This window comes from Protomyctophum bolini (genome assembly GCF_963924005.1).
Source record: "Protomyctophum bolini genome assembly, chromosome: 7".
Taxonomy (NCBI): domain Eukaryota; kingdom Metazoa; phylum Chordata; class Actinopteri; order Myctophiformes; family Myctophidae; genus Protomyctophum; species Protomyctophum bolini.
In genome coordinates this window covers 23,629,947-23,648,115 of record NC_137868.1, presented here as the reverse complement: position 1 = coordinate 23,648,115, position 18,169 = coordinate 23,629,947, and the positions used below count along the sequence as shown (strand labels likewise).

The 18,169-nt window shown below is 39.7% G+C and overlaps 1 protein-coding gene across 1 annotated transcript; it reads left to right on the top strand.

Moving 5' to 3' along the window:
• The first annotated feature begins 3,512 nt into the window (after window positions 1-3,512).
• Window positions 3,513-14,784, top strand: LOC308318086 (GA-binding protein subunit beta-1-like). The gene is given in 9 exon segments (XM_080767466.1): window positions 3,513-3,631; window positions 4,760-4,867; window positions 7,611-7,631; window positions 7,634-7,780; window positions 9,004-9,198; window positions 9,939-10,038; window positions 10,745-10,909; window positions 11,272-11,393; window positions 11,987-14,784. Coding segments are annotated over 8 exon segments (1,371 nt in total). The 5' UTR covers window positions 3,513-3,631; the 3' UTR covers window positions 12,500-14,784.
• The last annotated feature ends 3,385 nt before the right edge of the window (window positions 14,785-18,169 follow it).

Sequence of the window (18,169 nt, the reverse complement as noted above, 5' to 3'; positions counted from 1 at the left end):
GGAACTCTTTGAATTGAGCCTTACAGTCTATGATTGAGCCATAGACTGTAAATTGAGCCCACATTTATGAACCAGGAACCATATCAGACAATGTTATGCATGGTCAGTGGTGTAAAAAGTACTCAAATGTTTTACTTAAGTAAAAGTATCAATACTGTAAAGTTGCAATATAGAAAATGTAGTGGAGTAGAAGTAAAAGTATTGGAAATTGGAAATACTCTAAAGTACAAATACCTAAAAATTGTGCAGTACTTAAGTAAATGTACTTAGTTTCTTTCCACCACTGTGCATCGTGTGGTATGTTACAACATTTGTACATATGGCATAAGTACAGACTTTTGTAGCACACATAAGGAAGAATGTAGGCAATCAATGTTAACTGTTTTCCGTGAGGGTCTGATTTCCTTTAAAGTAAATTATCACTTGACAGAAATCCCTCTCCTTTTCTTTTGATTGATTGATTGATTTAAATATTTATTAACAGTTTGCAGAAATACAGTACATTTCAAGCACAAACTCAATACAAAGACTGTTAACTGTGTGGATGACCCAATTAAGCATTACACTTGTTTACAAAAGGGTCCACCTTGTTCAATTCATCAAAAATTCCTTCTACTTAATCACAAAACCTTAGAAATTATCTTGTATAACAATTCCATGTTTCAGATTAACCATGCAATATAAATAAATGACCTAATTGAAGCCTTGTAATAATAATAAATAAATAAAACATGCAAGGATTGTTATTTATTAATCCTTTTATTTAGCTGTTTCTCCAGAGAAAAACTGGTAAAGTTGGCATGTGCTAATGTTTCATAAATATACAATGTCACATATGGTCACATTAAGTACAAAGACATGCTTGCATTAGCCTAATAAATGTAAAGAAATAACATTTTAGGTCACTCAGTCACTTAGGATGACAGTGCATGTGATGGATATAATTTTGTACCATTTTTCATTTTGTATATGTCAATATGGTTAAAAGTGTGCCTCGAGGAGCCATATTGTTTTACTTTCTGCCTATTTGTTATGATTTTGTTTGTACTTTGTCCCTGTAGTGGCCATGAGTCTGAACTCTGGGCTGCCGAACTCCCGTAGCAACAATCTGTGTTAAGACTGTTTAACATATTTCTCTCCTGGAGTTGTCTGATACACGGTTTTGTTTTATAAACATTGTGTATAAAATAGCACCACAACCCTAAGTTGCCATGGAAACAAAGGAAGATGACGACATAGCCCAGGCTGACGTGATGTGTGGCATGAATGCACTCTGTGTATAAAACTATGGGATAGTAGAAATATGCCTTTACTAGGCTGCGTTCACACATTCAAGACACCTGTCTTGTGTGTGACACCTGTGTCTTGTGTCTGAACACAGCTTTACAATTTATGCATTTAGCATTACTTAATCCAGAGGACTTACATTAAGCAAGAACAAAAGCATGGCAATACATCACATACATAAAAAGTAGTTATCATGAACATGCGTAAGCTAAGAACGTAACCATGGAATATCTATATAATGAAACTATACATACTATACTATACACTATAAAGTTCTATGACTACAATGCAATTCTAGTCCTGTAACATGCTATAAGTCTGTATAAAATGCTATCTAAGTCTACATAAAGTGCTTATCTAAGGGGCTAGGGCAAGTGCTACGGGCCATGATGGAGTCTGAAAAGGTGGGTTTTCAGACTACGACGGAAGATTGGGAGTGAGGCTGCAGTTATGATTGTAATGGCCCTGGGAAGTGCATTCCATAGTTTTGGAGCCAGAAGGGAGAAGAGTTTGGGACGTGTGGAGCGTTGTCCCGGCGTTTTTAGTGAAGGTACTTCCAGCTTCTCTGCGTTGGCTGATCTGAGTGCGCGGGAGGGTTTGTAGGGTTCTATCATATTTGAAAGATATGGGGGAGCCATACCTTTGGTTGCTTTGAATGCCAGCATCAGTTTTGTATTCTGTGCGGGCAGCGACCGGGAGCCAATGGTGGGAGCGGAGAAGGGGGGAGACGTGTGAGAATTTTGGCTGGTTGAAGACCAAGCAGGCTGCGGCATTTTGGATCAGTTGGAGAGAGGCATAAGTGCACATGCCGGTAGGCCAGTAAGGAGGGAGTTACAATAGTCAAGTTTTGACAAGACTGTTAAAGCTTTGATGGATGTGTTCTGCCCCCCTCCCCCATCAAACAAATGATTGGTCAAACTATTGAGCTTCCACAGGAAATGCATTGGAGCAGCCATTAAACACAGACAAAACACATGAATGGTGTCTTGAATGTGTGAATGCAGCCCAGTAAGGGAATATGTCGACCCCTCCTCACTCCCTCCTGGTGCTGAGGCCATCTTGGTTCCTAAACACAATATAAACAATGGGAGCGGGGTGGGGCTGAGAAAGGCCCTTATTAGAATAGATAACTCATACAGGATAAACAAGTGAAATTGCAACACTATCAAATTAAAACTGATAAATGGGTTCTCTCGCCTGACTGGATGAAATTGATGACACACCTGTAAAACTTATTTTCTGTTCAATAAAGAGCCTCCTTTTACTGAACACATTTCACTCATGTAATGATTACTACCGGTATGTATTATTATTGCGCTGTACGTCGCAGATTAGAGATTACTATGAAAACCAGTCAGTCAGTCCGACCGTCACGCCTCCATAACGGGTTGTCAGTCCATCACACCTCGTGCCACGTCACGCCACCATATTGGCCGTCACAACATCACAACACTGACCTCATCAAACCCTGGATAGCCATACATGGAGAAGACTGGATCATCACCTAGATCTGAATATGGAGCCGGCCGGCCAGCAACTCTACATCTGACCTCCATGGAGCTGACCTGTTCTGACATTCCAGATGTCGATCCATCCCCACCCGTCTTTCCTCTTGTCTCCCTTTTGAGTTTTTACTCCAATGCATTCCGTAAACTTCCGGTTGTCCCTATTTGAAGCCTTCAAATAGGGATAAACCAATATAAGTCTTTGTAGAAGAGCCGCCCACACTGGCCCCATGAAGTGAACGGAGTTTGCGTAACTCTGTCTTACTCTATGGCTCTGCTGGGCCCTAACTGGGCTGGCTTCACCCCCTACATGGCCCCGCCTGGCCTTGCTAATTAGCACACGTTTTTCCCTTCCAATTAAAAAAAGAAATTCCCAGACCTGTAGTTTCAGCGCGACCTCGCTGCTAAGTCCATATATGGGCATTCCCAGACCTGTAGTTTCAGCACCTGCTTCTCGAATCTCGCCCTCAGGGCATCTTGGTTATTTATAGTATTATTTGAATTTTATTTTACGGCAAACTACCAATCTAACTCGTAGAACTTTTTTATATAATATACATTACTGTAGTAGTGTAGAATGTATAGTGTATAATAATAATATGCTGTATGCACCGTCTCATCTGCCAAAACCATATGGCCAAAACATTTGAATTTGTGCGCCATGCGAGACTGCGCACAAGCACTTCCTTTTCACGTCTATGGTGCAGCCGCCATATTTGACCCACAAATAATAAAAACAAATGATATTTTGCTTAGCAAGGAAGTTTCGAAAGTGCACCAATCCAAAACGCATTTCCATCATCTTAATTTGACACTAGCCGCTTTGACATCTTTTTAAGGCAAGTACACAACGATTACTACTTATTTAATTCCTTTAATCGTTTCTTTGACAGCTTTTCCTCGACATCAGCAAAGGACCTAACGCTAGCCGTGAACTAAAAAGCACAAGACAAGCATGCTATTTAATTGCGATCTATTCGCGCATTATAAGATGCGAACGTTTTACGTTTATCTCAAACGCATCGCAATAACAACAAGCAGATCATAGGAGCAGTAGTGTTCACCCGAGCCGCAGCCAACACAACAGAATAGCGGATGTGGAAATAGCATAATAGTAGCTGATGTGCCACAGTGTTTTAGTATCCGCAACTTCCACCGGAACAAAGCGAAATAACATGTCAAACGTATAACGAACCTCATTTAATATTTTTACATGATTATATCTGCCGTGCTTTAGTGATATACCGAGTAAAAAGTGCTTTATATAATCTAGTTGGTGGTGAACGAGTCAACGCTAGGCCTTAAAGGACATATCGTTCAAAAATCATAAAAAAACAAAGGGGAAAAGTATATGGAGAACGCTGAAAGCATACACTATTTCTAGCCAAAGCATCCTATGACATTTTCAAGTATAGTTGCTCTATTCATTTGTATCAGTGTTACACTAAAATGTACAATAGCCTAGCTACTATGTGTGCAAGTCAGTTTAAATTGCATGGGTGGCTATAATAAACTAGAGATTGCCCTTCCCATAGGCTACTTATTTTAATTGCCAATGCCTACAACGATTATTGTGTATTATGCCAACTCATTTGTGACAGTAGTAATGTTTGTATTACCCCATTACACACATTTGTTCCAGTTGTTTAGCATCCTTTACATAGAGATTATAATCACGGTATGTCAGTATCCTGTCAATCCCACAATTAAATTCGAGGGAACATGAATATGCATCAAGATAATTGGAAAAATATGGTCAAATTGAAAGGAAGAGATCGACTATTGGAACATTGTGATCAAATATGCTTCTTTGCCATTTAAATGAGCACAAATACAAGGCTCTATAGGGGAGGCACCGCAGGCACGTTAGTTTGAATCCTGACCTGGATGCCTTGGCTTGGATGGTATTGGTAAACAATATTTCTCTTTGAAATCTCCATGCAATTCTTTCTCATTCTGTCCAGTAGATGTCGCTGGTTTTCCTCGGTAAGCGGTTGTTGGAGGCTGCGCGGTCAGGGCAAGACGATGATGTCAGAACTCTGATGGCAAATGGAGCTCCTTTTACTACAGACTGGGTGAGTGTTATGAATAATTATAATATAATAACGAATCACCATTCACGATATAATCTCATGTCATGATTGCCCAAATCTGCACATGTGAAACAAATCTGGTATATTTTGTACATTGATATGTGAGACATATTATACCCAGGAAACATAGTTTGTGTTATTTTATTTTATTTTAATTAGTTGTTTAGCCTATTGTTTAACGGCCTATTGAAACAAAATGTCATTTTGGGGACAGGTAGCCTATAATGTTTTGATTCCCATTCATTTACATTTAGCATCTTCCAAGTTATATTATGATTTCTTAATTTAGTGCGCTTAGTCCAACATCTTCTACTAATGGAACAGGAAATATGCTCTCTATACTGTCCATTTTCATATTCCTAAATTACTCCAAGACCTGGCTAAGATATGTATGCACTTCATTTAGCGGAGAATATCTCAACTGTTCTTGGCTAATATGACCGCTGCAAACAACTTAGGAACTGTGAAAGATTCTCTTTCCGGGGCGAAATACCACTTATATCTCTATCTTCTAAACCGTTGGAGCTACAGATGTTCTGAGATGCTCAAAATGTTCAGAATACCAGGGCCGGATTAACACCTCTGAGGGCCCCATGGGCACTGAAGCTCGAAGGGCCCCCCTTCACGCTCGCGCAATTTTTTTGCTGTTTTGGGGCAATTTTATGCCCCCCCCCCCCAGAGTGACAGACAAACTAGCGCATTGTTGCGGCTTTACACACAATTGCATTTTTCAGCTGCCCTTCTCACCAACAATAAAACAATAATCTTTTTACTAGACACCATTTATTTCATTCGGATTAGCAGGGACATTTTCTGTGCGGTCAATTTGCCATTGACCGCCCATACATCCAAACAGACAAAGTCCTATCTAATTATATTAATGTCAAACTCACCAAAATTACAGCTGTACAAAAGTGTTTGTTTCATAAAAACCCACGGTAGACATTATTATGAGCTACTTTATGTCAAGAAATTCCTTGCAGGTGATTTTTTTCACCTCCAAGTATTGGAGTTTTACTCAGTGCTGGTGCCTGGCTGTCTGAGGAAAAAAAAGAAAGGTCATTAACATTTTGACATATTATTACTTATAGCTACACTTTAAATATAAAGTGCAGAAAATTACTTTCATATTTACAATCTAGTCTTTATAACCAGCGGAATAGTCAGCTAATTAAATTCTGAGGAGCCGGCCAGAGGACTCATCCATTTGATTTGGTTACAGTGACCGTTACACTTTTCGGAGCTACATAAAAACAGTGAACGAGTGACGTCACCCAGTGCCGGTTGGCCACTGGTGCGGCCCCACTGATCTGACCACTTTTCAACTGCCGTACGGGTTCAATGGCCAGATAGGTGGGCCGCATTTATTTGAATGATCAATGATTGTGTTCCGGCTTGAGGCTTTTTTTCTTTTGTATACCATTTAAATAGTGTAGAGAAAAAAATGCTGCTTTTAGTCCCAAAATGACTTCAAAGGATTGCTGCTATTGGTTTAAAAAAGCTTCATACCATATATAACATGTATATAACGACACAATGTGACATAGCTCTGTTTACACAATGCTGTACCCCCTCCAACTGCACTTTCCCCATTTTCAACTGTTTTATTATATTTTGACACTTGGGCAATGACGCTTTGGCAATGTAAACGAATATTTTCTCATGCCAATAAAGCTCCTTTGAATTGAATTGTATCAACAGAACTAACACAGTCCTACTGTATTTATCGGTATCACAAAGAAAACTACCTTTTCAAGGTTTAAAAGAAAAAGAAATCCAGGTAATCTATTTACATACTGTACATATTATTATTTTATTACTACAGGTTGAGAATCACTGTTCTTAGTGTTCTACAGCACAATGTTGATTTACTGCTCCTTGGCCCCCACAACCAAAGCAATGTGTTTACTTTTATTCACCATGCATTACCTACCCCGGGGGCGGCGGTGGCTCAGGGGTACTAGAGTGGCTTGAAGGTAACCGCAAGGTTGCCAGTTCGAACCCGGGCTCCCCCAGAGTTGGTGTCGAAGTGTCCTTGAGCAAGACACTGAACACCTTGCATAGTTTCGGCCACCATCGGTGTAGGAATGTGTGTGTGTGAATGGGTGAATGTAATGCACAATCTATGTAAAGCGCCTTGGATAAAGGCGCTATATAAATACACCATTTTGTAAATGCACCGTTTACCCCTAAGAGGCACTTTTATTCAACATTCATTACCTACCACTAGTGGCACTCTTATTCACCATTCATTACTACTAGTGTTATTTTATTAACCATTTATTTTACTAGTCACCCTTATTAACCATTAATTTTACTAGTGTCACCCTTATTACCATTACCATTCATTACCAGTGCACCTCTTATGAAAGAGTTTCTTCATGTCCCTCTTTCCATTTCTAATCACATACTCTCCTCTGATATTTTTTCTTTCACCAACTGTCATTTCTTATGAGTTACGCGCGCGCGCGCGCGCGTGTGTGTGTGTGTGTGTGTGTGTGTGTGTGTGTGTGTGTGTGTGTGTGTGTGTGTGTGTGTGTGTGTGTGTGTGTGTGTGTGTGTGTGTGTGTGTGTGTGTGTGTGTGTGTGTGTGTGTGTGTGTGTGTGTGTGTGTGTAATTCATTCATTCATTCAATGTGATTTGCTCTGTCTGGACCAGAAGCCAGAAGTCTTAAAGTGTAATGTGACTTCTCAAAATGACTTCATTGTCTTCCTTATGATATAGCTGGGCACATCCCCCTTACATCTCTAGCGGCTCAATATGGTCACCACTCCACAGCCGAGGTGCTGCTCCGTGCAGGTGTCAGCAGGGATGCACGTACCAAGGTGGACAGGACCCCACTCCATATGGCAGCAACAGAGGGCCACTCTAGTATAGTGGAGCTGCTTGTTAGGGTAAGTGAAATGTTTAAAATCACACCTGTGTGAAGTGAGGGGCGCTCTTGTCATCATACATCATCACATTCTGGCCAATCACAATTGGCGACCTCACTTGTATGCATGTTTTATCCTAATCACTTGTGGTGTCCTCAATTTTCTGTCTTCAATTTTTATCCTCAATACGTACTGTAACATTTAGAACCCTGAGCTGGAGTTGAACCTGGTCTTTCGCAGGGTCGATTCGTTACAGTACTTTGTTCAGCCAATCAAATCATCGCTATGGGGTGCTCAGCCAATGAAAACATCACTATAGGCATGGGGTACACACAAATGGACAAAGCTGTGCATAGGATAGTGTGGGCTCGAGTAGCTCTCTCCTCAATGATGATGTATTGACACACATGACGTCACAGTCCAGTAGCCAATTAAAACGGTGTAACACCTCTCCCTCTGACTCACTATTGGTTTGGCCTACATGACATCACTGCCCAGTGCTCAGAGGGCAAACGCCCCCGGGAATAACGATACATGACATCACAGCCCATAAAATAGCCCCGGGAATAACGATGTGCAATAACAACTGTTTTTTTCTGGTTCTCATTCTGCTTAAACTGAGACAAGAATCAATACCCTGTTAGTATTTTCTTCTGTTTTATAATCCCACACATGTTTCAGTCACATGGTTCAATAATACGCACTAGCAACACCCAGTGTGCTAGAATGCAGGCTTGTAGGTTTATTCAGTTGAAGTAAATTTGATTGTTTTTAGTACTGCCTCTGTAGACAAGTCATAATTTAAGAATACAAAAGGTAAATGTAACTGCATGAGAGCCTGTTACTATACAGTTTTAAATAATATCCTTTCTAAACATTTTTGAGGGGCGCTAGCCCCTCCTATATACAGGTTCAATTGTTTGTTTTTAGTTCAATTTGTTTGTTTTAAAAACGCCATTGACAATGAAGGGAAAATTTACGTCATCTTGTCCCTAACACAAACATTAAATGCCATTAACAATAAAGAGAATTTTTGTTTGTTTTGTCACTGTTTGTTTTACATCACCTAATCAACATGAGTTAGACTTTAATATATTAGCGCCCCTCACTTCACACAGGTGTGATTTTTTAAAATGTATATCTAAAACAATGTATATGGTTGGCTTTTATTTATTGTTGTTTTATCCTTTGTAATATAACATGGTCTTCTCCCCACCACCTGGGGGTGCCACGTGGCCATGTAGAGTGGCGCAGACATCAACGCTAAGGACATGCTGAAGATGACTGCTCTTCACTGGGCAGCCCAGCATGGCCACAGAGAGGTGGCCGAGCTCCTGCTCAAATATGGAGCCGATGTTCACTCCCTCAGCAAGTTTGACAAAACACCCTTCGACATCGCCATGGACACCAGCAACACTGAGCTGATGATACTCCTGCAGGTGAAAGCAGGGAGGAGACACTGGGAGAGAGAGTGAGAGTGATGAGGTCATACAGAGAGGGAGAGGGGGGGGGGGGGGGGGGAAAGAGAGGGATGGACAGAGGAAGCAACAAGAGAGGCAGTGAGATAGATGGATAGAGAGAGAGGGGTGGGGAAGAGAGGCAAAGTGAAGGAGAAAATGAAGTGTGTGTGTGTGTGTGTGTGTGTGTGTGTGTGTGTGTGTGTGTGTGTGTGTGTGTGTGTGTGTGTGTGTGTGTGTGTGTGTGTGTGTGTGTGTGTGTGTGTGTGTGCGGTTTGTATCATTTCAAATGTGCTTGAAATTCCTAAGTATAAGCTGCCCTGAAATAAGAAAGCCTCTCTCAGCAGTGTTGCCATGGTTTCAAATCGAACCTCTGTGGCTGAGAAGCAGCCATGTTATAGAATAGATAGTCCACTAATTTTCCACCACAATACCCACATTCACAGAGGAATGGCTTAGGCCTTATATTATAAATAAATTATTACTTTAACTAAAAGAGATAGTTTAGGAGGATTAATCCACTCTGTGAAATCAAGTCTAAGCTGTAATGGTGACTGGGTAGGAACAGAATATTCCTAAACATGATAAGATCTGAATTCTCCCACTACGGCTTTATGTAACAGAAGTGTGTAGGCTTTGGTTAGGATGCAGGACACTCTGTGTTACAGTTAGATAACATCTCACTCTGTGTGCGGTGTGGTGTATGTGTGTTTTGTCGATAGGACGTCATGCAGAACCAAGTGAACATGAACCCAGAGCCCCAATACATAATCCCTACAGGGGGGATCGTGAACCTCTCGGACCTCGTTACAACCAAGACAAGTAGGGACCCTGTATATACAAGCATTCATATGTCCACAGATCATGGTGATATCCGATACTGTATAAATAGCATTCATATGTCCACAAATCATGGTGATATCCATTTATGGATGATATTTAAATAGCATTCATACTGTATGTGCACAGATCATGATGATATCCATTTATGGATGATAAACAAATATCCATAATACGTCCATAGAACATGATGTATTGTAGTATACAATATATTGTATTAACTAGAAATATAGTTATTTGAGTAGTACGATAAAGAATTATGCTAAATGCTTGTGTCACTAGCTGGGAAGAATGTCTGGAGCCCTGTTTTATCCCTCCACCATTCTCCAAATTCTACTATTCTGAATAGAAGGAATTTATGAAATCAGAATAGATGAAGTCAGTGTAATCAACATCTCTCATGCACATTTGTTAGGTACAAGCATGCTGTGTATCTCAGTGAGAAGCTGTCTAAATCATTTAGGAATTCAGGCTTAAATCATTTGTAGAAAACAGTTTTGTTTGTTAGGTGTGGTTGAATACTGGTACGGCGATACATTTACAACAGCAATTCAAAGCATAACGTTATTAACATTTAAGTCGACATTCTGTTTCCTGCTCCAATATTTAATATGAGATGTACTTGTTCATTAATGTAGCTTGGTTGTTCCCACCCAGTACCCACACAGCAATCTGTTGTCTCCCTCAGTCAAAACCGAAGATACAATTGCTGCGGAGTCGGTAGACTCGGCCATACAGCATGCAGTGGGCGAAGGAGGTCAGAGGGTCATCACCATAGTGACGGATCAACATGGCAACCTGCAGCCAGCTGGCCTCGGTCAGCAGTTTTTTGTCACCATGCAGGGAACGCAAAGTGAGTAGAAAACACCCTTTTTGTTTATTTTCAAGAATATCATGGGAAGTTAATTGTGTCATTGGCCACCATGAGGTAAAATACACACAATTATTCTGTTCTGTAACGTTACTTTTTGTAATGGATGTTAATTAAAGAAGGAAATCCTTTGACACAGGATATAATGTATGGATAGATAGACAGCAGACCTGAGTTATAATGAGTTGCACGCAGGATGATAGGTACTGTACGTATCGATTCAAAAGTAGCAAATTTACAGCACAATACATTGTGTATTTTGGTACACAATTAATCAGGCTTAACTAGTTAATCAGGCTTAACTATTTTGAAGCTGCGTTGCTCTAAGACTCTTGTGTCTCCAGTGGTGGCGGTGCCAGCCAGTGCCATCACAGAGGAGGTGGTCCAGGACGAACCTCAGCAGACTATACCCGTACGCAAGAGGAAGGCTGAAAATACAGCTAATCATACCACCCCTAAAGAAAAGGTGAGCCAATAATAGCAGCCATTTACTGTACACCTATACTTAACCAAAACACTGCTGTCTGTGATAAAAGTGATCATGTTTATTTGACATATTCCTTCATTCTCCATGGATTATATTGGCCCTCATGTTTGGGGCATGTTATTTTAGGTAAAGTTTTGAAATATATATACCGGTATTCTTTGTATTAAATCTTTTACAATAGCAGATTTACAAGCTCACAATGCGTCGCAAGCTTATAGATCGGCTATTTGGCTTTCTCTAAATAATTTAGAAACTGAAATTTAAATATTGCTCAATGCTTACATAAATATAATTATAAGCATTATTATGCTTGCCACTTTGTATTGTTATTGAATGCAGTCGTAGTACTGTGGTACATTATAGTGCAATAGCAGTCAACCATTAAATAACATTTAATATGATTTATAGACTCTTGCAAAAGCTTCCACTTTCTTTAAGAAAATACAGATGTACTGTACCAGCTCATAACACAATAAGATAAGATGAAAAAATTAATAGAAGATTTAACGGTTTATCAGTCATCTGTTCAGCTAATTTATACTCCTCTCCATTTGCCTGTACTCTCCCCGCAGAAGGCCAAGGACAGCCGTGAGCAGCTGGAACGGCAGCTACAGGAGGCCAACAGGAAGGCCCAGGAGTACCGGCAGCAACTCCTCCAGAAGGAGGAGGAGGCAGAGCAGTATCGCCTGAAACTGGAGGAGGCCATAGCCAACAGCAACGCCACCACCACAGTCTCCACCTCCACTACTACCGCTAAAGATGCGGATACAATGGCGACCAGCAGCGCTGTGGTGGTGATGGAGGAGACCGTGCAGGAGGTGGTGGAGGAGCAGCTGGAGATCACAGAGGGAGTCGTCATGGAGAAGAAGACGGTGGACGAGGAGACGGTGGAAGGAGAGGAGGTTGCAGGTGGAGCAAACATTCCAGAGGATGCAATCCTGGTCAACGAGGGTGACTTGGATCCTGGGGAGGGCGACCAGCTGGTGGTGGAGGACACTGACGAAGGGGAGGCGTCCCCGAACAAGGCTTCCACCCCCAAGCGTGGCCGGGGGAGAGGCAGAGGCAGAGGGAGACGCAGACGCTAGTGGCACGTTCCTTTTTTATTGTACCCGTCATCATTCTAAACTCTAGTTTTTACATAGGAAGTACATGCTTTCCCAATATGCCAGTGATGAAGCCATTGGTTAGTGTTTTTACAAGCTCATGTTGAGCCTCATTAGAGAGAGGGAGCAGTTACAACCATAGACTTTGTTGACACTCGGTTATCATTTTTAGGTTCTTACCTCTTGGCTTCCTTAAAATTATGTTCAGCATGCTATTGCTATGGTGTGGTCAACTGGAAGTAAAGACATGGCCTCACAAGTTGTGAACCCGTTTTAGATGTGGAGACATCCAACTATCAGTCTCTGGTGAATTAGAGTTGAAAGGAATGTCAGCCTATCAGTCATAAACAGTAATTTACGATCCCTTCGTCAAGTCTTTCCATACATCAGCAGCAGCGCAAGAAGTTATTTGCCAGAAGCTCATTCATTTTCTGTGAAGTGATATGACAGCCACTGTTGAACAAAGTTGATTAATTTACTTGCAGAATCTGGCTACAGGTAAACATTTGTGCAACACTGCCTATCAGCTGCCAAACGGGAACCAGTGTTGCTTTATGTCCTGCTTATCCTGGTAGCACTACACCTACAGTAGCAGCTGGCAATCAACTCAAACCTGTAGCAGGTACTTTGAACACAAACTTCTAGGTGATTAAACGTTTCATTGCTTTTGAGTGGCTGCTAAAAAAGGACTGAAGTGAGTTCAATTTAAATGAGCCCTGATTCTCTTCCTCTCATTTATATTCTTGTTTTAATGTGTTTATTGACTGTGTTTTATAGGCTGTGTTCTCTATCTTCCATATCATGTGTTATCTGTCTAACATTAGTCAATGTATTATTAATAGCATTTTAGCCTCCCTGATATTTTGACTTTACTAACTTGGGCAAATGATGACTGTGTGAGAGGTGGCAGCAGTTGTCTCTGATTCAGAGACATATACTTGGATATGGTGTGGGCAAGGTAGCAAACTACAAGTGCAGACTAACCTACAGTAAGAATAAATAGATAATAAATGCATACAGGAGGAGGGAGAGTTACATTCTGGATTGGGCATTATACTGAGGGCATGTTACGTGTATTGGATTGGAATGTGATGACGTGATTTGTAATCAAATTATTGAAATTGGATTGATTAAGCTGATGATCAGTATGACTGATATAGCCACGAGCATTTGTATAATCCAGGTGGGATTGCGCATTGATGGAATGCGCAAATACAAGTGGTGTTTTGTTTAGTGGAGTCACACTAAAACAGAGGTTGTATAGTTTCCCCAAAACTATTTCCCACTATTGTTGTCCAAATTGAATTAATGTACATTCATAAGTTATTATTCAGTTCTTCAGTTTTCTTTTTCTATTTGTCTTATCTTGGGAGATGTTAATTTGTCATCTCTCATTGATGACTTGTGTTTGTATTGTCAAACTGTAGTCTTTACAGTGAATGCTTCTTCACTGATGAGTCTTGGGCTGGGCAAAAGTATGTGTGATAGTATTTTTTCATCTTGAAAAATTTAGTTTCTAACACTTCATAAAAGTTTGAGTAATTTATAGATTACTTTTCCAATGCAGTGCAACCACAATTGTAGGCCAGAAACTGAATAGAAGCAGAAAAAGCTGTATCGAGCCTTTAGTCAGTACTAGTAATATTTGACTTGGACAATGATTCAACTTAGTTGTCCAGATTTGAACTTCACACAGCTCCCCTAAACAGAGTTTTACTCTTATACAGTACTTTCTCTCTTTAATTACATTCTAGCTACCTGCCGTCCCTACTTTGTGCATGTCATATAGGAAAAAATCCCTCTACATTACAAGCTCACAACGTTTCGAATCACTTCGATTGTTGCGAGCTTGTAAATTGGCATAAATTTCACTGGGGACCCCCTGGAACCACCCCCAGGGCCGCTGGGGGTGTCTCCGGACCCCACTTTCAGATTTACTGGTTGAGAAAACAATCATAAGATGTGGTAACTGTACCATAAAGAGATGAATATCACATTTCCATTCCTGTGTGAATGTAGTCTGTCGCCATGGGGCTCTCGGGTCTCAAACTAGTTGGGGTAGATTGTAGCACTACAATTATTTTTGTCAACTCAGTTATCTGATTTATAACTATTATGATTATGACTTTTCTTTTTTTGTGGTGTGGGAAAGAAACACATTTGGGAAATTAAAGTTAAAAAAAACCTGTTACATAATTTTGTATTTGGAATACACATTTTGTAAGAAAAAAACTATTTTTAGAATTAAATAAATATGCTCATTATTATTCTGGGCATGCTTTTCACATTCATTTTGCAACATTATCATGTGACATGATACTGACAATACTAACTATTATACTGACATGATACTGATACTAACCATTATATTATCATGATAGTACCATGATACTGACATGACCATGACCATGACAATTTGCTAATGTTTCTCATCCTCCGCAACACTCCGTAATTTGCTAATGTTTCTCATCCTCCGCAACACTCCGTAATTTGCTAATGTTTCTCATCATCCGCAACACTCAATTTTTCCGGTAAATACAACACATTGAGCAGGGCACTGCAGGGAGTTGAACCCCGTTCCGGTAAACCAGAAGTACGACACCAGTGCCTTAGCTTTTGTGTATTCAACTATTTGGGTAACATGTGAGCTTTATCCTCTAATTCATGGGCCTGGATTTTTTTTTTCAAATCCTAAAAAATGATGAAAAACGGCGTGCTATAGTATGCCGTACGATATGGGCTATAGCCCATGGTCCAAAATGATGAGAAACGAGGATAACTTTTTTTTTTCAAAATTTCAAAAACATGGGCTATAACCCATCGTTTTTTTTCATTTTTTCATTTTTTTTCAAATCCTCAAAAATGATGAAAAACGGCGTGCTATAGTATGCCGTACGATATGGGCTATAGCCCATGGTCCAAAATGATGAGAAACGAGGATAACTTTTTTTTCAAAATTTCAAAAAACATGGGCTATAACCCATAGTTAGTTTTTTTTTCCATTTTTGTCAAATCGTCAAAAATGATGAAAAACGGCGTGCTATAGTATGCCGTACGATATGGGCTATAGCCCATGGTCCAAAATGATGAGAAACGAGGATAACTTTTTTTTTCAAAATTTAAAAAGAACATGGGCTATAACCCATCGTTTTTGTCATTTCGTCATTTTTTTCAAATCTTCAAAAATGATGAAAAACGGCGCGCTATAGTATGCCGTACGATATGGGCTATAGCCCACGGTCCAAAATGATGAGAAACGAGGCTAACTTTTTTTTTTTTTTAATTCAAAAAACATGGGCTATAACCCATCGTTTTTGTCATTTCGTCATTTTTTTCAAATCCTCAAAAATGATGAAAAACGGCGCGCTATATTATGCCGTACGATATGGGCTATAGCCCACGGTCCAAAATGATGAGAAACGAGGCAAACTTTTTTTTTTCAAAATTTCAAAAAACATGGGCTATAACCCATCGTTTTTGTCATTTCGTCATTTTTTTCAAATCCTCAAAAATGATGAAAAACGGCGCGCTATAGTATGCCGTACGATATGGGCTATAGCCCACGGTCCAAAATGATGAGAAACGAGGCTAACTTTTTTTTTCAAAATTTCAAAAAACATGGGCTATAACCCATCGTTTTTGTCATTTCGTCATTTTTTTCAAATCCTCAAAAATGATGAAAAACGGCGCGCTATAGTATGCCGTACGATATGGGCTATAGCCCACGGTCCAAAATAATGAGAAACGAGGCTAACTTTTTTTTTCAAAATTTCAAAAACATGGGCTATAACCCATCGTTTTTGTCATTTCGTCATTTTTTTAAAATCCTCAAAAATGATGAAAAACGGCGCGCTATAGTATGCCGTACGTCGTACGATATGGGCTATAGCCCACGGTCCAAAATGATGAGAAACGAGGCTAACTTTTTTTTTCAAAATTTCAAAAAACATGGGCTATAACCCATCGTTTTTGTCATTTCGTCATTTTTTTTAAATCCTCAAAAATGATGAAAAACGGCGCGCTATAGTATGCCGTACGATATGGGCTATAGCCCACGGTCCAAAATGATGAGAAACGAGGCTAACTTTTTTTTTCAAAATTTCAAAAACATGGGCTATAACCCATCGTTTTTGTCATTTCGTCATTTTTTTCAAATCCTCAAAAATGATGAAAAACGGCGCGCTATAGTATGCCGTACGATATGGGCTATAGCCCACGGTCCAAAATGATGAGAAACGAGGCTAACTTTTTTTTTCAAAATTTCAAAAAACATGGGCTATAACCCATCGTTTTTGTCATTTCGTCATTTTTTTCAAATCCTCAAAAATGATGAAAAACGGCGCGCTATAGTATGCCGTACAATATGGGCTATAGCCCACGGTCCAAAATGATGAGAAACGAGGCTAACTTTTTTTTTCAAAATTTCAAAAACATGGGCTATAACCCATCGTTTTTGTCATTTCGTCATTTTTTTCAAATCCTCAAAAATGATGAAAAACGGCGCGCTATAGTATGCCGTACGATATGGGCTATAGCCCACGGTCCAAAATGATGAGAAACGAGGCTAACGTTTTTTTTCAAAATTTCAAAAAACATGGGCTATAACCCATCGTTTTTGTCATTTCGTCATTTTTTTCAAATCCTCAAAAATGATGAAAAACGGTGCGCTATAGTATGCCGTACGATATGGGCTATAGCCCACGGTCCAAAATGATGAGAAACGAGGCTAACTTTTTTTTTCAAAATTTCAAAAAACATGGGCTATAACCCATCGTTTTTGTCATTTCGTCATTTTTTTCAAATCCTCAAAAATGATGAAAAACGGCGCGCTATAGTATGCCGTACGATGTGGGCTATAGCCCACGGTCCAAAATGATGAGAAACGAGGCTAACTTTTTTTTTCAAAATTTCAAAAAACATGGGCTATAACCCATCGTTTTTGTCATTTCGTCATTTTTTTCAAATCCTCAAAAATGATGAAAAACGGCGCGCTATAGTATGCCGTACGATGTGGGCTATAGCCCACGGTCCAAAATGATGAGAAACGAGGCTAACTTTTTTTTTTTTAAATTCAAAAAACATGGGCTATAACCCATCGTTTTTGTCATTTCGTCATTTTTTTCAAATCCTCAAAAATGATGAAAAACGGCGCGCTATAGTATGCCGTACGATATGGGCTATAGCCCACGGTCCAAAATGATGAGAAACGAGGCAAACTTTTTTTTTCAAAATTTCAAAAAACATGGGCTATAACCCATCGTTTTTGTCATTTCGTAATTTTTTCAAATCCTCAAAAATGATGAAAAACGGCGCGCTATAGTATGCCGTACGATATGGGCTATAGCCCACGGTCCAAAATGATGAGAAACGAGGCTAACTTTTTTTTTCAAAATTTCAAAAAACATGGGCTATAACCCATCGTTTTTGTCATTTCGTCATTTTTTTCAAATCCTCAAAAATGATGAAAAACGGCGCGCTATAGTATGCCGTACGATATGGGCTATAGCCCACGGTCCAAAATGATGAGAAACGAGGCTAACTTTTTTTTTCAAAATTTCAAAAACATGGGCTATAACCCATCGTTTTTGTCATTTTGTCATTTTTTCAAATCCTCAAAAATGATGAAAAACGGCGCGCTATAGTATGCCGTAC